At 38.7% G+C, this 25,872-nt stretch overlaps 1 protein-coding gene across 3 annotated transcripts in view; it reads right to left on the bottom strand.

The window, feature by feature from the left end:
- The window catches only part of CD44 (CD44 molecule (Indian blood group)), a 48,458-nt gene continuing 22,586 nt past the window's right edge, over window positions 1–25,872 (bottom strand). Inside the window, exons 4-15 of one of the 3 annotated variants that reach the window (XM_041421201.1) lie at window positions 25,215–25,286; window positions 24,354–24,596; window positions 23,390–23,485; window positions 17,322–17,426; window positions 15,471–15,647; window positions 13,759–13,920; window positions 12,448–12,609; window positions 10,973–11,206; window positions 9,912–10,097; window positions 6,820–6,942; window positions 5,484–5,562; window positions 1–3,380 (exon numbers count right to left, since the gene is read on the bottom strand). In XM_041421201.1, coding sequence (XP_041277135.1) covers window positions 3,164–3,380; window positions 5,484–5,562; window positions 6,820–6,942; window positions 9,912–10,097; window positions 10,973–11,206; window positions 12,448–12,609; window positions 13,759–13,920; window positions 15,471–15,647; window positions 17,322–17,426; window positions 23,390–23,485; window positions 24,354–24,596; window positions 25,215–25,286 — 1,856 coding nt within the window. In that variant the 3' untranslated portion in view covers window positions 1–3,163. The remainder of the gene's footprint in view (window positions 3,381–5,483; window positions 5,563–6,819; window positions 6,943–9,911; window positions 10,098–10,972; window positions 11,207–12,447; window positions 12,610–13,758; window positions 13,921–15,470; window positions 15,648–17,321; window positions 17,427–23,389; window positions 23,486–24,353; window positions 24,597–25,214; window positions 25,287–25,872) is intronic. The other 2 variants (XM_041421202.1, XM_041421203.1) reach the window with 2 other exon arrangements.

Here is a 25,872-nt window from a genome sequence, read left to right on the forward strand (position 1 = left end):
TCCTTTCTCTGCTTTAATAATATATTCCTTTTCAGAACTTCAAGAAAATACAGATACACAATCAGCCTGCATTGCTTCATGAAAATATTACATTCCCATAAAACACAGAGACTCTTTTAAATATGCTTGCTGCTTTAGACAGTATTCCACTGGTCTGGATCACATTTATTTGAAACTTTTTAGACAAAGGAATAACAGAAGCTGATCGCAGGCTCCTTAGCATTTTTAGGAGAGATCCTCATTCTTCTTAGGCACGAAGCAAGGACAGACCAAGAGACAGTGAGATGTGTCAGTCACAGCTGATTTGTCTGTCAGCACCCAGAAGGAAGGGCTGGATCTTGCAGGGTGCTGCACTCTTCAAATGTTGGTTCAGTGAGCCAGGAATGGTTATCAAGATCTTACTGAGTTGTCCAAGTTGTAGCTGTGTCTGCTTCTGGGGTGAAGCTGAGCTCATCACAACTCCCAGAGCATCTGTGGAGCCTATGGGAGGCCAGCAGAGCAGACAAGGTCACTCAGCATCCACCTCAGCCTGGCTTGGAAATTGCAAGCAGAAAAAATGATCACAGCACTCAACATAACCATCCAGCTGAAGACTTCTCTCCCACTAACACCTGGACTTACGTTTCATCTTCAGTGTGGAATCAGGCTTATTTTGGAAGCTTATTTTAAAGTCCAATGTGTTTTTAGCAATACTATTTCTAGTTACAATTTAGAGATGGCATTTCTTTAATTCTGATTAATCTGTTAAATAAATATGCAAATATATCAAGTGCTCTATATAAAAATACATACACACAACAAACAACCCCTCATAATAAAAGCATGATTAATAAAAATATGTACTGTATTATACATATGAAATGGCCGTCTAGTTTTGAAACTATAATGAAACAATTACACATAAGTCACAGGACATAATCTAAAAAGAATCAGCATATATAAAATAATGGCTTTGCCTCTTTAGCATCTCTCATTTAAAAATATACAAAGAACCCAACCAGTGTTGCCTGTGCTTTTATAGCTACTGACTTTAGGATAAATTATGAAAAAATTTACGGATTTCTTCATTCAACATCTGAATAGGATATGAATAACGTGCCACAGATTTTTCTTGGTTTTTAAAAGAGAAGTTTAGCCTCCAAGACAGTGAAATATGTTCTTCTCACTGAGACCCATGATCAGTTTGGATTTAAAGAGAGGAATAATTCTTACTCTGGATCTCCATACTTAGTGGAATGAGTACCTAACACCAGTTTAATCACAGCCTTCAACAGATAATTTTGATTTCTAATGACAAATAGAAAAGTGTGCTAAAAACATTAAACAAGAATCAATGCACTGTTCACAGATGAAATATCTGACCTGCATAAAGTCAGAAAACATCCCGTGTGTATTTTAAAACATCACCTTGTCTTGGGACTTTTTGCCCAGGTGTAAATTGCCCTGAGGAGATCTGCCAGCAGATACCAGGGCACTTGAGCATTTCCATGAAGCACATGGGAAACTGCTGGAGGGCTGTGACTCAGAAATATAATCAACAGTCTTGTGCTTTATGTTCCAGTAAAGATCAGTGCTAGCTAAAGTCAGTATTTAGCCAGCTGAATATTCATCCTCCAAACTGCTCCAGATGGAGAATATAATGTAACATACCCTAGCAGAACAGTTTCAAAGACAGGGGCTACGGTCAGTGAACAGAGCTCCTGAATAACCCTGCTACAGACCATCCACATCCCACAGCTGACACAGAACAACGTTTTCCCCTGCATTTCCTGGGGGGACTCCAATTAGAAGTAACAATTCTCCCTCCATTCCAATAAGCTTTCTTAAAAACGGCACAGACCACTGGTAGTAAATAATTGTTTTCCTGACGATTCATATCAATATAATGCACAGCATCATAGCTCAATACAAATACTTTACATAACAGACACAAAAGGACGTAACAAAAGCATGTAACAATGCAGCTCAGCTACTCTACTATATTACATGGCTGGGAAGAGTTTCCTTTCATTTGCTTTGATCTTTTCTGTAGAAAGTGAATTTCTGGTACCAAAAAGCAAGCAATCTTTCTTTCTGGTGTTTTAAAAAGCTGATGGAAAAATGCAGATGAAAAAGAATTCAGAAGAAATGAGCAAGATCACAGAAAAGCAACTTTTAAAATATCAGCAATCACGCTTAATATAATAGTTATAGGGGAAAAATATTTAATAGGCTCAGCATCTCCTCAGTAAAACAGAGCAGAATATAGAGACCTATTTTCAGGAATAAAATACTGTCAGCTTCCCTAGTGATCTCAATTACTTGATTTGTGCATATGTGTTAGAGCTGGGGTCATTTTGTTTCATTCACTATCTTAACTAACAGGCTCATTAAAAACATGCACAAACTTGGACCAATGAATGAGGCGGGGAGAAGAGCAATGAACACCTCAAAAACAGAAGGATAGTTATACAGGTTGCTAGGATAATAAAGAATAGAAGTTTATTATGTTTCAGCTCATGTTTTCATGCCTTTATTACCCCTCCCGAGAAGACTTGCTGTATGTCCATAGATATTTAAAAATAGAGATAAATAAATTTTGTCCTTCTGGGCTTCCCTCGTTGCAGACCAAGCCACACATAATTACAAAATGTCACTTTTTGTTTATACTGGCAGATTCTGAATGTACCCACTGCTATTCCTGGCCGGAAGGCATTTCTGAAGGATTCTGCTGTTGCAGACATTGTAGAAGATGCCTTTTGGGTTTAAACTTGATTTTTTTACTCTTGACATTTTTCCTCACTTATTTCTGTACCATGGCATGTTTAATACTTTAAATATCTGTAAGATGGAGTGACTGGATACTTCTTTAGCTTCACACAGTGAAGACCTTCCATCTGGGGAATAATGATGCAAACTTGTATGCCTCCTAACATCCAGGACACAGTGAGAGTCCTCTGTGAAGGGACTGGGAACTGAAAGCATTACGCAGCTCTTGGGGGTGTATTTCAGAAAGAACATGTCAATTTTTAAACTCAGGCGTCATTGCAAAGTGATTATAAGGAAACAGAACTCATGCTTATGTTCAAAAGACATCAGTAGCACAGTGCATCTGTGAATTCCTGTTCAAGTTCCACATGATTTTGGTTTCCCCAGCCCTGATCTGCTTGGCAGTGTGGTACCATTACACTCCAGTCTTCATGTCAAACTCGTGATGATTTTGTGTTTCATTCACAGTCAGGAATTCATCACATGCTTGTGTTCGGTCATTTGACTTTTCTTTATGAACCAAGTGCACCATTTCTTGTGATTTGCTGATATCTCCATTTAATTCACTTGTCTTCCTGTCCTCCACTGCCCCTTTGCCATTGTTAATCACTAGCTTTTTCTTCTGCCCACATCTAGAAAGACATAAAAAAAAAAAAAATTATAAACAGAGTCTAAAAAAAAAAAGCCCAAAACCTGAAGGTCAATATTTAGGAAAAGGTGACTGGAAATCAAACTTGTGTCTGCACATAAAGTTTCTCCATATTGCATATTTAATTTTTGAAAGCATCCACTACTATATGCATAAAATTTATCCAGTGCAGACTTATATCATACAACACATAAAGTTTCTCCATATTGCAATATTTAATTTTTGAAAGCATCCACTACTATATGCATAAAATTTATCAGGAGCTCACTCATCTAATTTATATTTATTGTTACTACATATAGCAATAACATTCATTACTGATGGCTAGAAATTTTTTTCTACCATTTGAATTTATCCACATTTATGAACCTTGTAAATAGCCCCACTATGAGGACACCTTCAAAATCCAGGCTTGGGACCACAGCTTTGAAAATGCACAAATTCTTAAGCAAGCAGAAAATCTGGATCAAGCTCTCACCTCATTAAACAAGACAACTATTTTAGCATGTCAAGCTTAGAAGCCAAACAACAGTAAGGAAATATGGAGAACTATTCTTGCTGCCATCTGCAGCAGAACTCCTTGGGATGTTCAGGAAGAAAAAAAGAAAGAAAGAGGTACTGTGCTTTTAAAGTTACACTCACTGCAGGGCTGCCCAATAAAACTTATATGTAGCTCTGAATTAAAACACATGCACACACACAATCTTTTAAAGAGTCACCAGTCCAAAGCTGATGCACACTGGATATCAAGGGCTGGGTATCCTTCAGTGTAGTAAAAAAGCACTACTTACACAGCTGTCAGATTTACTGTTTAGATGACTGCCTGGCTACACAGTGCTGGACATCCTGCTTGTCCTCAAACAGCCTTGTGTAAAGTGAATATGCAGAGCCCAGCATGCCTAAGAGGGACAATGTGAAGTTGGACTTTGAAGTCCTTTCTTCTTAAATGAAGCATATTTATTCCTGAAGGACTGATTTGGCTGTTCAATTTTACTAATATGCTTTTAAATTGGAATTTTTTTCATGCCTACTGACTCATAGATGAGGGTTATTTTATCTGAAGTAGCTCAGTTCACTCTGCTAATGCTACACACACCCTTGGGAATGATTTCCTGCTCTGCAGCCATAAAATGCCAGAAGACGCCAGCAAGGAGCTGTGGAGCTCCAAAGCCTCTTTAAAGAGCAGCTCAGAGTGCTCTGCAACCAACAGACTAGGAAAAAATGTGCTCACTGCTTCCTGCACAAAAATCTCCACATATTATATGGTCATTCTCAAGAAAAAGGAGTTAAAATCCAACACTCAAGTAGCAAATAGTTACTCTGTTAAAAAGCTCGATTTTAACATTGAAGTAGGAAAAAGCTGTTGAAGACAATTGGGAAGTAACCTCAGAACAGGCCCCAGAGAAAAGAAAGAGGTAAGTATATTATAGCCCATCCTTTAGGCTAGGGTTTTTTCAATTTCCCAGCTAACTTTGCACAGATCACTGCATTACTGTTCACTCCTCAGCCTCCTCATCTGTAAAATGGAGTACATAAAGCTACTGAGAGCTCTGAGAACAACGTTAGCATATAAGTCACTTGTGACTGCCAGCTGTGATACTGGCTCTTGTTCAGAAGAAACAAGAGCAGGTTTTCACAGAATCGCTGCGATTGTCTGAGACAGCCCTTCACACTGCACACAGACAATGCTTTAGTGGGGAAGGATTATTCCTGGCTCATCCTGTGGTTGTCACTCTCTGTGTTCATCTCACAGCTTCCACTCTCTGTGAACACCCAGAGATTTTCCCATTAATAACTAATAGACAGAGGGTAATCAATTTTCTGTATACAGTTAGTTTCCATTTGACAGACTAAACAGTTCAAGTAGCTGCTGACTTCATGTAAGCAGTTCCAGGTGAGTGTGAAGGCTGATGTGTGACCTGTGCAGGACATGGTGTCCTGGGTCCCCACACTACAAGCCACAGGGCTTTGCAGAGGATGCTCTTTCCTGTGCTTTGCTACTCCGCTCTTTGAGAAAGCTTTGGAGACTCTCAAGGAAGAGAAAAGTAAGGCAGTGTGTTTTGGAAAGGTGAAGGGGTGGCCTTACCGCCTGCGACTGTTGACAGCAATGCACACTGCCAGGATCAGTGCAAGCACCACGAGAGCAGCCACGATGATCAGCCAGTCTGTAGGGACAGAAGAGGGAGGGCAAGAGCGTGTGAATTCATCTCATGTGGTTTTGCCATTTCACAGAACTGCAGAAACACCATCTCTTCTACTTCCTATAACCCATCACACTCTTTTCCTAGCTTCCATGAATGTTTGTTTGGTGTACAAAGTCTTTCAGTGCAAACCAAACACATTTTCATCATTCAGCTATACACAGGCTAGCTCAGATTAAATGCCCCATCACTGTTGTCACCTGCAAGCACTTTGGTGAGCATAGGTGAAGAACTGTGTCACGGATTTACTCCAGTGGCAAAAGAAAAGGTTTAGCGTGACACGCCTACAATCTCAGGCACAGAAGCAGCATGAGTTTTAGCACATTTTTAGTAAAGCAGGTTTCACAATCTTCCCAGCAGCCTACTCTCTACTACCATTATAGCTCTGTCACCATTACAGATGGGGGTCCTCTCCCAAGAGCTATGTCCTGTATTTTCTTTGTTTGAAACAACTGTTCCTTATTTAACAAGACTCATACATTTAATTTGCAACAAACTACCTGTTCTAATTAGTTAATTATTAGTACTCCATGGTGAAAAACTGATAGGCATTCTTTTAATAGTATGCTCTTATATCTCCCTTCAGTTTTCCCTGCAAATGATGAGTTCTTCTAAAGGTGCGTCAGAGGCTACCTTCCCAAAATTTTCTGTGTGCTCTTCTCCACTTTTTTTCCCATGTGACTAATGCAACACCTTGAACTGAACACAGAGTTTCAGCTCTGGCCTTGCTAGGCCTAAGTACAGTGGGACAATTACTTTCTCTGTTTTAAAAATGACTTTACCACTAGTAAGTCCCAGAATATATTTGCATTCTTTTGCAGCTGTATCATGGTGTTGGCTTCTTTTTATTCTGTTTTAGTCTGCACGCTCTCTTCTGGAGAGCTTGTCTCAGCTGTTATTTTCTCTGAATATTCTCATGGATATGATACTATGTATATAACTTTACCAAGTGTTGCTTGATTTAATTTCAGTTTATAAAAGTTAATTGAATCTTAATCCCATTCCCCAAATGCATGGTTTCTCTCATCTTAATATTGCTGAAAAATTATATGAGTTACAATATGCTCCATCTTTCAGACTACTTTTGAAATGCTGAATATTATCTGATTCAGAACAAAGGCTGAACAACTGCATTTGACCTTCATTTTCATCTCTTACTTCAGTTCATATGAAGAGAATTCTGTCCTTGGATTTTTAAAATATTTGACTTCAAAAACCCACCTGGTACACGGGCCGACCTTGGTTGTGAATCTATTTTTGTTGTGGCAGTCTCTCCAGGGGAAGTCGTGGATTCAAAATGTCCCTTGTGTGGTCCTTGGTTACCATATACACTAGAGGTAGAGCCTAAAGAACAAAAAACCCCATCCATTAGGCCAAATATCCTTGATGGATATTTAACGGCAACGTAGGAAGACTGCAACTTAAACAATGTAAAAATCATACTATGGAAATTCCATGCTGAAGCAAATAATGAGTGTTTATACTGAAAACTATCACATAGACTGTAAGTATGACACTCATCTGAACTATGGCTAGCTTTAGTATTTCGAGAAGCAAAACTCATGGCTTTCCCCTCTTGTCTCCCTCATATATTTCAATTCTATTCTGACGCAGGATAAAACTGAACATCTACAACTCTAATGCTGTCATAAAATTGAACAATAGTTCTCTGAATGCTTGTGACTTTGGCAGCTAGAGTGGCACTCTAAAAATTAAAAGTATTCTCTTCCTAAAAAAAACGTGTTCTAAGTTTCCTAAGAAAAAAGTGTTCTCTGCAAACTTAGATGTAGATCCTCTTGTCCTTTTTAATAAGTTGTGTAATTTGGTTCCAAGATGGTATTAGATGGTATTAGATCTCTTCTATTTTCTAAGCTGGCTATACTGCTTAAACTTTTAGGCAATTACATTCCTTGCCCATGCTATTACTGTAAGGGTATCCCAAGTCTAAAATTATAAGCAGACTATAGATACAGTAATTTCATTTGGGACTGCTGCTTCATTATCACTACAAAAAATATATTACAGATCTCCACCTCTGTGAATTCTTTCAGACGCTAAGAAATTAAACACTAACTCTGATCAGCTGTAAAGTTCTTTTTCTTTAACACGCATTACAACTAATTTCTGTCCAGTATTTCTGATCTCATTTCCTAGTAACAGCTGGCAAATGCAAAACTGAGAAGCATGTTTTATTCCCTCTGTGAAGCATAGCCAGCAAGCAGCTCATGAATTTTCCAGATGTTTTTATTATTTTTATTAACAAGAAACTTATTGACTGGCGTGTTGTTTGGTGCTATCACACAACAACGGACAGAAGACAAATTCAGCAATGAAGAGTCTTGATCCAGCAGCAAAGAAAGCTGACCAAGACAGACCTACTAACTTGTCTACACTATGTCTCAGCAGATTTTTGAGCTTTTCCTCCACAAAACACCTTAGAAAAGCATTCAGACATTTATTAAAATTTGTGTGCTTAGAAACCTGCTACATTTGATTCTCCCCTGAGCACTGAGAAGAAGCAGCAAGGGTCAGCCACGTTCCCTGCAGTTCTGGCTCTGGGAAGGTGCTTGCAAATGGTAGGGAGGGAACCTCAAAAGCCCTCCACATTTCATTTTGGTAACACACCAAATTTTTTTTTTTATAGACAGTTATTTTTTGTGTCCCTTCAGTGGACTGACATGATTCTGTGGACACTTGGACACTTAGTGTGGTCTGACCACAGCTTAAACATTGCTATAGAAAAAAAAAGCAAGTGGAAAAAAAGTGCTACAGTGCATCAAACCATTCATTTGATCAGAGAAGGCCTTTAACAATACATTCATGAATCTTTTCCATTCCATTTCACCTATACTGGGCAACATTACAAATGAATGAACCCTTCAATAAGCTTTTTGATGACAATGGTATTGGTCTTAGTAATTCCCATAGACTGTGTTCTTAAAACACACCAAGGTAAATGAAAAGAGTAAGAGTTTTGAGAAAATGGCCTTCTGAGCCTTTTGCCAGGGTACTGACAATATTCCCACTGAGAAAGATATTCCTGCTGGAAAAGATTCAAACCAGTTCTTACAGGTTTTATGTGCTCAAAACAGAAAGGTAGCAAACATTTTTTCATAGTGTATGTCTGCACATAAAATTAAGAAGGCAGTTTAAATTAATTAAGTGAATAGGGCCTGTGAAATGAAAGAAATGAGTTTTAGTAGGAAGACATTATTTAAAACAGATTTATCTTTCCAATAAAATTCTGACAAATACATATTTTGCATTTACAATGCTATGCCTATGTCAAAATAGTACAACCAGGCCATTTTGCTGGAGTTTAATTTACTAGTCTATACAAAATTCTTGAAAAATAATTAGCCCAAGCTATACCTCACAATATATTAATTAATATTAATGAATTATTAAAAGAATTAGCTTTCAAGTTGTTTTTTTTTTTTTTAATAATGCTGTAAAAATATAGGTACATAATCTTGTTTATACACAATGAATGTCCACAGAGCATTGGCAAAATTCTGCTCTGGAATGGTTCCACTAACTTCCAAGAAAGTGCATGAAAACATGGATTAGCTGAATTGGGAAAAAAACCCTTACTGTTAGCATGGTTACTTGCATGGAAACTACATTTGGGAATAAGGAAAAGTCCCTTCATTTCCCATATTATTAGCATGTGACCACACATTAAAAAAAAAAACCCCGAAGGCTGTATGTAGTATAATAGGCAAACACTGTTAACTGCACTAACTTCATCAGAAGAATAACCCTTTGAAAAACAAGGCTGTTCACAAATGAAATGTCAGTTACAGCCCAGTAACACCTACAATTAATCACTGGAAAGATTCCAACAGCACATATAGCTAGGGAAAAAATGGTGCCAGAGAATTACCTTTCGAACCTATTCAGCTACTTTAGAAGGGTACAAATGGGGGGAAAGTGACAGATAGTTAAGGGTTACATAGCTGTCACTTGTGCCCAGCAAAAAAAGAAAGAAAAAATGCTATCACAAATGTATGGGCATGAGCAGAAAGTTTGCACTTCTTCATTTCAATAGTTGTGTTACCACATGCTGATAATGGAATAAAAGAAAAGCTTATTTGCAAAACACTATTTTCAGCCTTCAGCTAATGATTTTACTAGAAAGTGATATTATTCATGACATCTTATCAGCAGGTTAAAACCAATAACAAAACCCAAAAAGGAAATCATAATATGACAACTATTTACAATTATGCTTGATAAACATTTTTGGACAATAGCCATTGTAACCACTTACTGATGGATAAATGAAAATGGTTATAATTCATTGTTCTTACTGGTAGTAAGAGGAGTCTGCAAGGGAATAAAACGGTCCTCAATGTCAGAAAAAACTCCAGGTATCCCATGGACATGGAAACCATCTGTGGTGTTTGCTGGTTCTCCTTCCCTTCCAGGGGCAGTGCCAGATGTCAGTGGCTCCTTGGTTGCTTTCTCTTGGTCAGCATCATCCACGGACTCTATGACTGCCATAATGGTGGCATGACCAGGAGCACTCACAAAAACCACCACCCACATCATTTCCTGGGCTACAGCAAGCCAGAAAGCACCTTCACCTTCCTCATGCAAAGCACAGAAGGAGGGGAGAAGACATGAAGGCCTCTCCTTCTTCTTCCACACTGTCACTGGCTTCTGAGAGACCCTTAAGCTCCACATCTATGCTCAGCGTGTTGGAGCAAGATGCTGACGACATATACAGATCCCAGTGACAGATGGAAAGGGGAGACCTTTAGAAGAAGAGACTTTAGCAGCAACAACCTGACCCTGTAACTCAGGAGTGAGCAGCCTCACCTCTGTCAGTCTTGCCTGGCAATACACACGGGAAGAAAAGTAAGAAACTGATGGCAGAATTTAAGGGATGTAATTCTTCTATGAACACACTGCCCTCACCACTGGGACACCACTGCCCAGTGATGGTGCTGCTGCTGAGTTTCAGGACCAAGTCATCTGATTAACCTGCCAGAGCACCTCCACCACAGCAGCCATGGTGCCAAAGCATATCCAGTCTGATCCCACTGATGCACAAGAAAGGAAGACGAGGCTGGGGATTCAGAATCACCAAAGTGCATGTTTCACAGAACATTTGGGAGATCACCCAAGAACATGCTTCAGCAAAGGTCAGAAACCACCAAGTGCACCAGCAAAGAGTCCCTTATGCCTTGTTCACAGATCCCACGACAGATTTTTCACTGCAAGTCCACACTAAGAATGAAGATCCCCAGGATGAGAAAGATAGTGAAAGAAGTAATCTTCAGCAGAGATAATGTCTCATTTCACACCAGACATGAGAAATGAGAATGCTCCATTATTCTTACTGGTACCCATCAGAGAGAGTCATTACCAGCTTTGGTCACACTGGCTGTGGTCCTGTGGAGGACTTCATCTCTGTGCATATCCGTGGGATTTGTGATGCCCTCAGTGCCCTGTCCTGGCTCATCATCCGAAGGCAGAGGTGTTTGAGTTGGCTCTTTGTGGTGGGCACCACCAGGAGAGGAAGCAGCTGTTACCACAAGGTGAGGTGCCCATGCTTCCTGGGTTATATCTTCTGGTGCCAGAATGTCAGTGGAGGCTGTGACTGTTGTGATGATGGCCAAGTTAACTTCAAAAATATTTTAAAAATGCACCTTACATATTTATTTTTAGAAAACTCTACCTTTTTAATTTATTTGCCTACATAGACTATGCAGTGAGAAGAAAAACAAAACAAAACAAAACAAAGCCTCAAGCAAAGAATATCCTCTGCATGTGACACTTTTTTGGCTTGTCTCTTCCTTCACTAATAGTCACAATGCAGCCTAAAATACTGGTCTTGAAAATACCTAGTGAACACTGTTTAGAAGAGAGAAAACAGCAATATTATTTTCAGAATGAGTATAAGAATTCCTGTTGTTACACAGGAATCAGATTAGAATGACTTAATTAATAACATCTGAAAAAAATGCAAGATCATACTTGGGTTTTCATATTTGCAACTGACCTGTCAAACCTCATAAAGCTTGAAAACAGTGAACTGGGAAACTTTACAGAATCTCATTCATATTTAGAAAACATAAGCAGATAATAGAGAACACAAACTTTTTAATCTACAAACTGTATTTATAATCCACACAATTTATATTTTTTATAGCTCTTCATCAAATCCTAAATGTTGAGGATTAAATAATCCAGATAAAAATGGATTTTGAGGAAGAAACTCAAAAGGTTAACAACTAATTTTTCCTCAGAATGTCTTTTTTAGAAAATGGAGGAAGAAAAGATTCAAGAAGTTCCAAACAACTACAGTATGATAAAAGAAAATCTTATTGTATTAAATAAAAATGCAGTGTTTTGAATTAGGATAATTTTAAATGGATAACATGCAGAGTTTGGGAATTTAAGTTAGAGCCTTGCAGAACCATATGAAAAAACTCCAATAAATTATTTCAAATTTTACAGTATTAAGAGAGTATGTTGAAATATTAAGACCAGGAATGACCAGGCATGAAAAACAAGCATTTACACTACCAGCCACCTCCAAAAAGCAACTGCTTTCTCAGTTAAAAATACACCTGAGCAGAGTGACATAAGAAACAGGGCACATAGGAAAAGAATCCTTAAACAGACAGGAATTCTTGTTGGGATATTCACATGCAACAAAATCATAAAAACATTTGCACTGCAATTTCACAACAAGAATGCACACTTCGAAGATGAGAAAGACAAGGAAAGAAGTCAGTTTCAGAAGAAATAATGTCTCATTTCACACCAGACATGAGAAATGAGTTATGCAGTAAAAATCCATTATTTTTACCGCAACTCACGGAGGAGAGTCATTACCAGCTTTGATCATAGTGCCTGTGGTCCTGTGGAGAACTTCGTCCCCAGGGGCATCCGTGGGATTCGTGATGCCTTTAGTGCTCACTTCTGCTTCATAATCCCAAGGCAGAAGTGGTTGAGTTGGCTCTTTGTGGTGGGCACCATCAGGAGAGGCAACAGCTGCTATGATGGTTTAATAACAGATGATTTAAACACAGATTATTTAATAGCTGTGAATTCCATGTGTGTGCTGCTGTGGCCTTCCCATTACCATCCCATCCGAGCTTCCTATTCCCCTTAAAGCACTGTTACACTTTTCTCTCCACAAAAAGGGCAGAGAAGGGAGACCTTGTGTACATCATCACTGCTCTCTCACAGTTCTGGTAAGACATATCCGTATGCTGTTCTTGTCCACTTTTTTTACTTAATTAAAAAGATTCCCAAGGGCAGTGGACCCAGGGAAAGACACAGAGGCAGCAGTCAGAAGGATTCCCTGACCTGCATCCCAGGCTACCTACAGAGTCTCAGCTTCCTTGGCACTGTCACTTGCTCTTACAGTGTGTTTCACGTTACAGGTATCAATACTGAAACACTGACAGTCAAGAAGACATGAAGGCCTCTGCTTCTTTCTCCACACTGTCACTGGCTTCTGACAGACCCTTAAGCTCCACATTTAAGCTCAGCATGTTGGAGAAAGATGTTGGCAAAATATACAGATTCCAGTGGCAGATGGAGGGGACAGACCTCCAGAAGAAGAGATCATACCATGTTTTTAGAACACTATTTGATGTTAAAAATACTGTGTTATATGAGAATGCATCATGATGCTGTGTCATGCCAGTTTTATAGATTCCTGCCTCTCATCATTCTATGAATGAACCAGAGGGATAAATATTTCAATAAAGTCTATGAAAAGAACACTCTTTCTCTAGGTGAATATTCACCTGGAGAATGGATCTTGAGGTACAAATATACATAACTATGGATTCAACTTCATGATAAAGACAGTCTAGCAGCACCAAATAATATAATTTATGTAATGAGCTGAAATCAATTTTACAGCCATGCTTCACTAAGGAATGAAAAGCCCTATAAGGTGTGTTGGCAAGTAAAGAACAAATGTTTTGTATGGAGCTAAAATTGAAATCTTCTGTTTCACCACCATCCAGACAAGGCACAGAGAAAATTAATCACTCTACAATTTATGAGATTCTTTTAAGAGATCAGTAACTTGTAGACTCCTGTCTACAAGTTCACGCAATATCTTTCCAGGAGAGGCCATCTGAGAGACAGAAGTGATGCAACATACATAAGAGACATTATTACTAGTACCTGTAGTGGAAGACTCTCTTTCATGATTGCTCTCTCTGGAAGGAATAACTCTATCCATTACAGCAGGCTGTGTGGCATAATCCTCTCCCTCATCCCAGCCTGGATACACCACTGGGTCTTGCGCTGAGTCATTCTGTTTGGCCCCACGGCTGGGGACCATAGCTGTTATGATGATGGTGAAGCAATTATGAACTCAGTATACAAAGATCCATTTCTCACATTATTCTCCTCTTCAGTTCTTGTCTCTATGACAGGTCTTGCTCACATGCCTACTACATTTAATGGCAAAGAGAAGTAAAGTAGATTTGCTTCTCATCCTGGTTTATACTTAGAAAAGCTGCCTGCTGTCATCAGTAGGACCAAATCCTTCCTCAAACTGATCATATGCTTTTCAGAATCAAGGTGTCTTACTGTTTTTCAAAAGTATTTATCTGAATCTTGCTGTCGATTTTGTAAGATTGACTATTAAACCAAAATTTGCTGATGCAGAAAGAAAAACTTCAGACATAAATAACTGCAAGGATATGACCCATCAGTAAGACTTTAAACACATAATTTGAGTATGTTGACTATATCCAATTTCTTCTCCTCAAGGTTTCTCTGTTTCATTAGTTGCAGCATCTCCAGGAAAACAGACAAAGAGGTGTGGCAAAGGGCAATGCTAGGTCATGGGTCAGATTTGTGAATGGGGCACACAATAAATAAAACAGCATATAGCTGGAGAATATCTGATCTTGTAGTTATTTAGAAAAAGACCATCCATGACAACCAACCTGCTGATTTTATTACACAACCATAGCAAAAGAGTACCCAAATTGTGTGAAAAGCATTAAACCTTCTTAACCCCTTCAACCCAGTAAGGGGGGAGGGGGGGGGAAGCTCAAGAAATTTGCCACAGTGTGTTACAATTTTAATTGCAATTAGGCCATTATGTATTGCTAGAGTAGTGTAGTATAACAGATTATCAGAGACCTGTATTTTATTATCCACAACAGCAGATGATGACTACATTCACTGTTGGCAGTGCTTAGTACAGCATATCTGTCATAAACTCCTAAGTTTGGTACGCTCACAGGAGCAGAAATTAAAATATATCAATTTTGAGTTACCACCTTTACAGTACAATTTGATCTTTTATGCTTCAATTGATTCAACCAATGAACGAGAGATACCTCTCTCTTATTCTACATTATACTTTATTTTCTTCTCTTCATCTTGCTAAAAATGGGATGAGAAGACATTTTAGATATTTTTTTTTAGATAAAACTGTCATTAACAAAAACTGGAAAAAAAAATCCCAGGGCCAAGAGCAGCTTGCAACAGGGGAGTGAACACAGTTGCCAAAGGAGTAAAAAATGCAGCACAGATTATTGTTTTTCCATTTAAGCCTTCTCTGTTTCCTGCAGACAAAACCCTGGCAGACAGCTTGTTGAAAGCTTGTGACTGCATGACACACAACACAAAACGTAGGAGATAGTTAAAGAATTAACCTACTAAAGGTCTTGACATGCAAGACAAATAGAAGAGAAACATTCAGGAAAAGTCTGAAGAATACACTAATTAAAAAAATAATAACATAACATCAAAATTGCTAAGATTTGTTCACAGAACCTGTGTTATGACATCAGAATGCAAAAATGTTAGTAAAACATCCTAAAACTACATCTTTAGAAAACCCTGAAAATTTACTAAAATGTGACCTGCAATATTACCTGTAGAAGTTTCCTTTCCAAAATAATTTTCACCTGCAGTAGTAAATTCATGTTGTTCAATACTGCCAGTGGTATTTGCAGGATTTTGTTCTTGACTGATCCCTCCAGAATGAAGGCTGTGTAATAGTGGATGTTGGGTTGGTCCTTGATGTTTTTCATTTTCACTTGTAACTAGTGCTGGTAGGATTGTGATTGAATCAATAATGATCAAAATACTCAACATCATCATATTTTCCTTATCATTACGGTGTACATAACAAGAGTGCTTGGCTTTTGTGTTTTGTCTTTTTCTTGTTGTTGCATTTCATGTGAAATGAAAGATGAAAGAAAACAGAAGTCCTTTGGAAACCCTATCACACAAAAGCATCACCAAGAGCAGCAGAAGATTCAAGTACACTAGAAAGGATCCCAATGACCAGTGGGAGACAATAGATATCCAAGAACCAGAAGAGCTCATAGAAACAACAGCCTGCATCTCTATTTCACATTTATTGATACAAACTTAATTGTGGAGTTTGTTTGTATTCTGTGTTTTTAAAGTAAAACACTGATGAAACTTTTCTTTTGAGTTATCTCAATTGCATAATTACAAGGCTGGTCCTAAGGAAATTGCAATTTCTTCTGAGATTGGATGAGTTAAATAAGCGGGTTCATATAAGTAGATAAGCATACTTATTTTGGACTCAGTAATAATTAAAGCTCTTACCAATGAAATTAACTCACTGCTTACTCTTTAACTTGCTGTTGTTTACACAGCAGAAGATGCAGTCAGAAATCAGCTGAAGTACCACCACCATAAGAGATGTTCTAAACAAGGTTTGGAAAAGATGCATCAATAAACATAAGATAAGCTAAAGAACTCAGCTGGAAATATATTTGCCTTAAGTATCAAACATTTCCATGAGTGATATATAAAAGGAAAGCTAAGGTCCTTAATCAGAGCATGCAAAGAATGAGCTGGATATGTCATATACGTCATAAGTTACCAGAGAGAGAAACTGTGCTATTTCCCAAGAAGAGAAAAACTGGAGTATTTATCTTCATATTCAGGCAATGAAATATTCGTAAAGACAGCGCTCATGCAAATGTAGCTCATTATTTTTAAATTAAACCGAATACATATACATTGTCTTACAAAAAAAGAGGTAATAATCATCAATGTATGAATAGAACTGATCTAACAATACTTCACTAACACTAAAAGAAAGTTATCACAAAAACTATTTCTGTGTGATTACAGAATCTGTTCTAATGCCAACTGCATAAACTTCTGCTGTTCAAAACAATCTCAGAACCAGAAAGACACAGAAAAATAGCTTGAGAATGCACTCTGTAGCTTCTGCCCACAGAATTGAACATTTTGGTATCTCACCTGGCTACTGGCACTGACACTGGTAGCAAAATGTTCACCTCCAGTTCATCTGGAGATAATATATTATTCTTTGTAGGACAATTTATGTATTGGAAACACTAGCTCCCTTTTTTATCTTTTGTCTTCAGATTTTACAATAGAACTTTTGCAATGGAAAAAGATTTTTTTTTTCTCAACAAAAGTTACAGTCTGCTCTGTATTATTGCAAACTACTGGCAGTGAAAATTTTAAAATACCAGAAATGTCAGGAGAAGTGGCAAGAAATGAACTTTAGATACATAAGATAGACTTGAAATGACAGATGAATGTTATAGATGCCACCTTTGAGGGCTCTAGTACAAATAATGTAAAGGTATTACACTTAACTGATAAACTGAGGCTAACGGTGTGGGAATTACAAACAGCTGCACCTTGAGTGCCAAACTTCACTGAATTATATCAGAAATCTGAGTATTATCTGAAATGCTTGATTGCTTTACCCTTGCTAGCAGAGCTAGGATACTGCTCCTCTTCATCAGTAAAGGTGGGGTTCCAATGGTCTTGTGTGGTGATTTCCAGAAGTGTTTCGTGTTGTGAGTCCACAGCTGTTGGGACAATGGAGGATACAATGCTGACTATGCTCTAAACCTACTGTCCATGCGCGCCATAAACGTGATGGAAAATGGAAGTTCTTGCATAACCTAGCTATAGTATCTTTACTCTTCTTATCAAATCCATTCACATCAAACCAGTTGCTCTTTTCTTTGCAATTGACGGATGCAGTTTCCCAAGAAAAATGGGAAAAACAAGCAGCAGAAGAATAATGCACAGTAGAAGCAATGCAAGTTGTAGAAATTTAGAGCAGTTGCAGAAACTTAAACTCATGTTTCAAGAATAATGCTGGACCTAAGGAATATGGCAGAAATCTCTATACACATAAAACATGCTTGCTAATTACTCAAGAAGCACCATGTTAGAATATCCATGACTGAGCAAAAAAGCAGTGGTCAGCAAAAAAATGAGAGCTCCTTGACAAGCACCAGGAAGCCAATATTAGTCAAGAAAGTAGTAATACAATTAAAAAGATAAAACAGAACTTCTACAAGAGTCTGTGACCAGAAACTGAATACACTTTCACCCGTGGATCATGCAGACACCACTAGGCTGTCAAAGGTATGGAATGCAGTACACCTGTGGCGCAAGTTACCAATGCAGTCTCAAAGATAAATAAACACCAAAACTATCCAAAGCATAGGAAGAAACATAAGAAGTCCCAAAGCAAGATGAATTCCTGATTTTGCATTTTCTACTAAAAATGGAAACTGCCGCTGAAAAATGCAAATACTGCACTACCTTCAAAAAAATAAAAGACTTATGAACAGTGACTGCTGATTAAATAAGAGCAAAGACAACAGACACACTAAGATGTACTTAAATTAAATAAAATTACAGAAATAAAAGAGATTAATATCTTTGTACAAGTAAGAGCATTAGAGTGTAGTCCTTAAGAGCAACATCCATGCTAAAAAACCGCCAGTGCTGGGGACATTCCCTGGTCATAAAGCCAAGTAGCAGTTTCTGTACTTCAGTGATGCCTAGCATTTACCTTGGACCTTTTCTGGTTTTCAGACAAAGTTATTTCATCTATGGATGGCTTTTGAATTAAAAAAAAAGGGTTCTCAAATGATCATCAACAAATGAGATGATGTTAGAAGACTGCATGGGAAGTGTGCAGAAGGTAGCAAATATGAGACTCTTTTGTTGACAGTTCCCAATGAAAAAAGGACTTGGGGTTTGGTCTTTCCAAACAGAGCATCTTCTACAGAAAGGAAGTCTACTATCAAATAGATGAAAGTTACATGTAACATGAACTAGAATTATTTTAACACATAAAATAAACTAATAGAATGAAAGATAAACTTTTTGTCTTGAAAAATCATGAGTAAATACAAACATCTGACTAAACTGAAACTGAATTACTAATTGTAAGTAGTGAAAGAACAGACATTATTTAATCCTAGAGACCTGAGATAATTTTCCAGTCAAAAAGTATTTATGAAGGAAACAGCTGATGAGAAGATCATTCAATTTTCAAGCAACATATGCGTGACAAAGAAGGAGGAGCATCAGGTAGGACGGGAAAATGAAGAAAGTGAAAATCCAAAGATAAGAGAAGAACCTTACTCGTACTTGGAGCAGTCTCGTCCTTGGCCACACTCCTGCCCCAGCCTGGAAACATTGTGGGATACACAATCTCCTCAGAGGAGTCTTCATCGTCTGAATCACTGCCACTGGAGGTCACACCTGCTGTGATGATGTTAAATCTGCCATGAAGCCCTAACCCACAAGGCCTTCTGCTGCTGGCACTTCAGATTTCCTGCCTCTCCTACTCACAGACTCACAATCACAGAGGAGAATTTACAGCCCCGTGCTTCCCAGGGGCCCTAGCTGCTCCTGGCCTTTTCACTCCCAAGGGATTCTCCACTCTGCCATGGCCCTGCTGAAGCTGCCCCTCTAGAGCTCTCAGATTCATTTTGGGACCCTCTGCATGCTCACAGCATATAGCAGGTAGAGCAGAGTACTGGCTTGAAATCCTTTCCTTCCTCTCCCCTCCAAGTCCTTCTCATTGGAACACTCTGCTCCAAAACAGGGAGAAAGAAAGACCCTGGTCCATGCTTTCCATGATGACTCCCAAACTCATCCCTTTCAGACAGGCAGAATGCCTCCATGGCACACAGACAGAGTGGACAACTGCTCTATTGCTACCATGTGTAAAATAAGGGAGCCTGGGACTTTGCTTTTCCTGCTTCAAGGACGGTGCCATGAACAGCAGTGAGAAATGCCATACATTCATCCCCCGTTCCATTTAGAGTTTGTGCACCTTGCTGCCCTGCTCTCTGGTAATTCAGCCCCCAACCAAAGCAGACTCTCAGCATGGCATTCTTTACCCCTGGTTGTTGGCGTGGGCTCTTGCATCTTCTCTCCAGGATTTGACCACCACCAGTGGTCTGAGAACGGATTCCACCACGCTTCAGTGGTGGTTTTCTCCAGGATGTCATGATGAGGCCCTGGAGCTGTTAGGACATGGCTCATTTAACCAAGATCTTGTGATTACTTCTTGAGAAACAACTTCTCCTCCAGCAAAGTCCAGTCCACCAGCACCAGCACCTTGAGCAGGCTCATGCCCAGAGATGGGTGTGAGAGCAGGGTGAATGTATGAACCCGTGGTGTCATTACATTCCTCCAATGCCTAGCCAGATGCAAGCACTTTTGGCAGTCCCAGGAAAGAACATGCTCCCTCGAGAGCAGCCACCAAAAAGCCCTGTGGGACTTTTCACCCCTCCACGTTCCCTAAGGTTAGTGAGTGCCTCAAAAGCTCAGACAGCAGGAGAGAACAGATAGTCTTTGAAAGAGAGCCCAGAATGATGAACTTCCACCGAGATTACATAAAATCCCATACAAAAGAAGTATCCATGATAGGTAAAAGGGATACCCAGAGAGAAGCACAACCAGGGAAGCAAACTTGTCTTCCACTGACAAACCATGAAGCCAACGCTGCCAAGGACTTGAGCTCAGAAGAGAGGCCATTCCTCTCAGAAGACACATGCACGAACTTCCACCAAGATGACAAAAAATCAAAAGATATTAGAAGTATCTGCAAAGCCAGTGCTGCCAAGAACTTGAGGTCAGAACTGAGGCCATTCAAAAGGCACATGCACTCCCCTTATCCTGATGCTGGCTGCTAATTTTATACCAGAACCACTATCCAGGCAGGCATTAGCATGTCACAGGGAGAGAGGCCCTGCTTTACTCCTTTCACATTACCAATTCACAACATTTCCTTACAACACAGCATATCAGACATTAAGTTCTACAGGTTTCTGGTAGATATTTCTGAATGGAAAGACATTTCTGCTTTGAAAAATTACAGTATTCTACAGTCTTTTCTTCCACGATGCATTCAAATAAATATAGGTATGCAAATAGTTATAAATGTGTCTATCATATATGGATGACAAAAAATCAGTCTGAGTTACTGTTTTTCTAGGTAGCTCATTAATCAATAAAGAGTTTTACATCTGATTCATGGCACACCTAGAGGTTAATCATAATTTGCTAATAACAAAGAGTGAAACCTGCTTGGGCATGGAGAGAAGTCAGTGGTAAAGTGATGATGTTGTATTAATCTGGCCCATTAACTTGATGGAGCACACCACCAGTGATGTCCAAATCCAGCGAAATAATTAATTCTGTATCATCTGAAGAACAAGGACCTGTACAAATTGCTCACTTCAATCCATAGCACAGAATTCTTTAGATTAAGCTATATTCTAAAAAACTTTAACTTTACAAATTAATTGTAGTATAGTGGAGAGCCACCAATTTTGTTTCTCACTTTAACACACTACAGAAGTAGATAGATAGATAGATAGATAGATAGATAGATAGATAGATAGATAGACAGATTGATTTTCAGCCATCTATCTGAAGATATATGACAAATACTTTTCTTTACTTTTTTCTTAATTTTCTACTTCCCCGTCTGTGGGATTTTTCTCTGGGAAATTAAATTGTGGCCAGGATATTCCACTGAGTCTGCACTGCTATACAAACTAAGTAACAGATATTGGGACATGGCTTTATTCCTTCTATTTTGGACTGCTATCCATGTCACTTTCTGTGCTACTGAACATTTAATGACTTCTCAGAGAGATGCCCAGGTTATACTATATGCCTTTCTAAAAGAAGTGCTAGGTTACTGATTCATCTATAATGCAGTAAAATTAAACTAAATGAGTCAAATACTTCTGTGTTAAAGTGATATTGCTGGGTAACAGCCAAAGCTATCAGAAAAGCCCAGGAGCATTACTTTCATTATCTTTTTTTTTTCTTTTTTTTTTTCTCCAGAGAACCAGTTTATCAATCCTAACCCTGTAAACAAACATGCCAATGTTATCACTTCTATGATACACATTTATCAGTATTGACACATTTTATCACTTTGCCCTATAGTCTCTTTGATCTTTTCAGATCTTAAATATCTCCAGTTTTCCCTCTGTAAAACACTCTTGTCCATGAGAGAGAACTGCTAGCAAGAGGAAGGGACATACATATTTAGGACCAATACATTTGATAATCAAGTATTAAAATGAAAACAGAAAGCTTTCCTGTACAGAAACAATGCACAGGTTTTTGCAGTGGGTACAGAAACACCAGCACAAGGAAACATTAAGTCACATGTGCACACAAAAGCAAACATATAGGAAGGAAAAATCACCACCAGAGTCACCAAACTCCCCACTACTCTGAAATCTCCACCCCTTACAGGCAACATTTTGTAACAAAAGCTTTCACTGGAAACAAGTACCAGAAAATTCTCTACTTTTTTTCAAGGTTGGGGGTAAAATCAACCTAATATTTCTTTTTCTATCTATATACTTAGATAGAAAAAGAAATATATACTTATAAGGTGCTGCTAATCTTCACGTCTTCTGAGAAAAGATGCTCAGGTTTATTAATTTATGTCTTTTAGCAAAGTTTTTGCCAACTGTAATGCATACAATCATCCTTCCTCTAAATACAGTGATGAAGGCACCATTTCTCCAAGTCACTCAGACCAACTATCAGCAACCAACAGACAACCAAGCAACATGGATTCCCCTCATGGGGAAACAAAAAGGAAAAGAGCCAGTGAGAAGAAACTTTCATTTCTATCAGCTTGATCTTTACTACAACATGCCTCTGTAGATTTCCTCTGTATAATTAAAATGTTCTCCCTTTAGGTTCACTTTATTTTCTGAGGTAAAGATCTTTATCACTCTAGCCATAAGAACTAGTGTGAACATATGTACATTATTTCCACTTTAAAATGTGGAAGAAGACTTCAAAAGCTTTTTATTTATTGCAGCTGCTGTGCACTACATATTTGATAAAAACATCACAAGCAGTTTTTCCAACTCAGTAAAGCTATTTAAGGACAAAGAAGAGAAAATGGCTACTGTTCTTTTGGGTCCTCAAAGACTCTGGAGCCACAACAGCCCACAGTTTTTTCTTATGCCAACAGCAAGGATGAAATTTGTTTTTGCAGTGCACAAACGGCTTGGTAGCTGGAGCTACCATATAAAAGAACTGCCTTGGCTAGCAGAGCCAAAGTTTTGACACAGATTATCTACATTCACAACCACAAATGTATTAGAATAACTGCACAAATATACAAAAATATCCTTTTTTACCTCAGAAATAAATTGACTTCAAGTGATAATAGGTTGTATTAATTTGTGATTGCTCATAAAGTGATAAACCAGCTGTGGGAAACCTGAACCAGCAATCTTTCTGAGCTCAGGTACAAGCATTAAAGCAAACAAACTGTAAATTATTTTGCTCCTCTTGTCTTAGAGAGTGAAGTTCATTTCCCCCTTAAGCAGCCTAGAAAGTAATCTATTTCAATGTCTTTCCAATTTTTGAAGTGTTGTATACTTCACCACTTACCAGAATGCCTTTCTGGAAGAAGAAAGCAGATTTAATGTGATCAATGTGTAATGTAGTTATTATGAAACATAAATCTTACTAGTACTTGCAGGATACTGTCCGTCATCTTCTTCATGGAAATCACCAGCCACCGTCGCGAAAGAGATGTCAGGTGATACAGATGTAAATTCATCATCTGCATGGTGATGGATAAATCATTACTATTTCATGAGCTCAGCTGCAATACAGTACTCACAAGTACCTCAACTATTCTACCCTGCAAGCTTCATTCCTTCATTTATTGGTCCAAGAGAGGAGAAAGATGCAGACCCCACATAAGCTTATCTCACTAACACAGTGTATCACCCAAACAGATCATTTGAAGAAGAGAATATATTACAGTGACAATGAATATTTTGGCAATTATCTGTTTATGTGATACAAGCTCTCATTGTACCTGTACATGGTGAGGACAGGGATTCTAGAGCAATGAGTGAAGCTATTCCCTTCTGCTGAGATATGTTCTGAGGTTTAGCCCAAAAATCTAGACTATGCATGCAAGCAGACATAGTAACAGTTGTAACAGCAACCAACAGAAACACACAGCACACACCTTGGGGAATGTGGGGAATGTTTCTCATCCCAGTTTCTTAGTAAAACAGTCTTAGGCTTTACCTTTCATGGTACTAGCTACATGTCAAAACAAGCATAACATGCCATGAGTAACCACCAGTGAAAATTAATTTTATAATCCTGATGCTCTTGCTTTTTTTTTTTCGTTAATTTCAGTATGTATTGAGGATAGTGATGTAAAATACTGGTATTCTTCAATGGTAATCTATTGGTGATTTGAAAAAAAGCCTGTAGTCACACAGTAAGCTTTACTGTACTCAGAGGATGACTTATATCTGTATCCCTAATGTTCAGTGGGAGCACATCTTTCAGACTTCTGATAATTTCAGTCATACAAGCAACCGAAAAGATTAAATAAAATTAGTAGAAAAGAACATGTCATTTGTATTTGGCAGGGTCCCATGAAATTAGTGTCAACCTACTGTCCTTACCATAGTCTTTTCCAGGAATTCCTTTTTCACCTCCTCCAGAAGAATGATCTGGCAGCTGTGAGACTGGAGTAGGACTTCCATAATACAAGGGGCTGGACCTGCTGATGGAGGCATCCATGGGAGTTGTCTCATGAGTTGATCCACTGCCTGCATTTTCATCATCCACCCCTGAGGTGGAGGACTCTCCACCGGTGTGACGTGTGCCGTCCGCGTTGTAACGGGAGCCGTCTGCGTTGTCAATGACTGCGGAAACGGAGTTAAACGGAATTAATGCCAAGGAGCCACACAGCTACAAGAAAGACTAATGCCTATGGATTCATACCAGTTCACCCGTTTTTGCCCTCCTATCTAACCTAGGTAATACATCACTAAAATATGTCTAACGCATATATGCTAATTTATATTTTTTTTGCATTTGTAGGGCCTGACTTGCATCACTTATTTTTATCAAATGGCTTGATTTTAACATAATGTCTTGGCATTTGTAAAGTCAATCAGCATTTAGAGTTGGAAGAAATAATTTATTATGAGCCTTTTTTCAGCTTCCAGCAGCTCAAATCAGATGTATGAAGGTTGCAGTCTTAAGCAAATTCTTTATGTCAAAGGGATGTTAGCAGCCCTGAGGTGCCAAAAACATCAAACACCTATAGAAAAAATGTTTCATGTACCCTGAAATAAACCAAACTCCATAGGCTTTAGGAGAAGACAAGTGGCTAGTTGCTTTAATTTCTACTGAACATCTCTTAACTTCTTTTTCTTATGTTTGGCTTGGCTTTTTTAATATTATTGATTGTTTATGTAAAAATAAGATAACAAGTTACTTAAAAGAGCAAGTGCATGTCTTTGTAATCAGTACAGTACCTGTTTCATCCTGATTACTGAGTAAGGAAGTATCTATTTTTACAACTGGCTCACATGTTTTTTCCTCTGTTTCTGTGAAAGAAGGAAAATAAAAAGTATTAATTTGAAAAAAATGGATTAAAAAATCACGTGTATGCCTGCATCAATTGTACATAATGACAAAACCTCAGCTTCAGATAAGGAGGACGGAAAGCAAATTCCCAAACAAATGTTATTCACTGATGTACCACCTTCCCAGATGGGGCACTTCAAGATTGTTCCGTCAGCTAACGACGAGATGCCCCATTTCCATAAGCATTCCAGAGCACGTCAGCAATCAGTGCCAGCTAAAACAGCCTTAAGACACAGTTTCAAGGCAGTCAGACCCACTGCCATTGTGGCAGTGGCAACTCTAATCTTTTTTACCTGGCAAGACTCCATCCCCTCCACGGAGGGCTTGGCAGAGGCAGCGATGCCCTGCTCTGGTGAGCACCGCTGGCTCCTGTGGGTGAAGTGCCCCACTTGGGGCTGGTGTGCAAGCTACCTCCTCATACTGCTGGTAGGGAATAATCCCTGGGAGGAGTTATAAAGATCTGGAGGAGATGGACAGCACCATTGTAGTCATCTGGGAGAGACAGACAATGGCAACTCACATGATACTATGCCAACGCAGAGATTT

Source organism: Onychostruthus taczanowskii, unplaced genomic scaffold (genome assembly GCF_017590055.1).
Source record: "Onychostruthus taczanowskii isolate IOZ18803 unplaced genomic scaffold, ASM1759005v1 scaffold69, whole genome shotgun sequence".
Classification (NCBI taxonomy): domain Eukaryota; kingdom Metazoa; phylum Chordata; class Aves; order Passeriformes; family Passeridae; genus Onychostruthus; species Onychostruthus taczanowskii.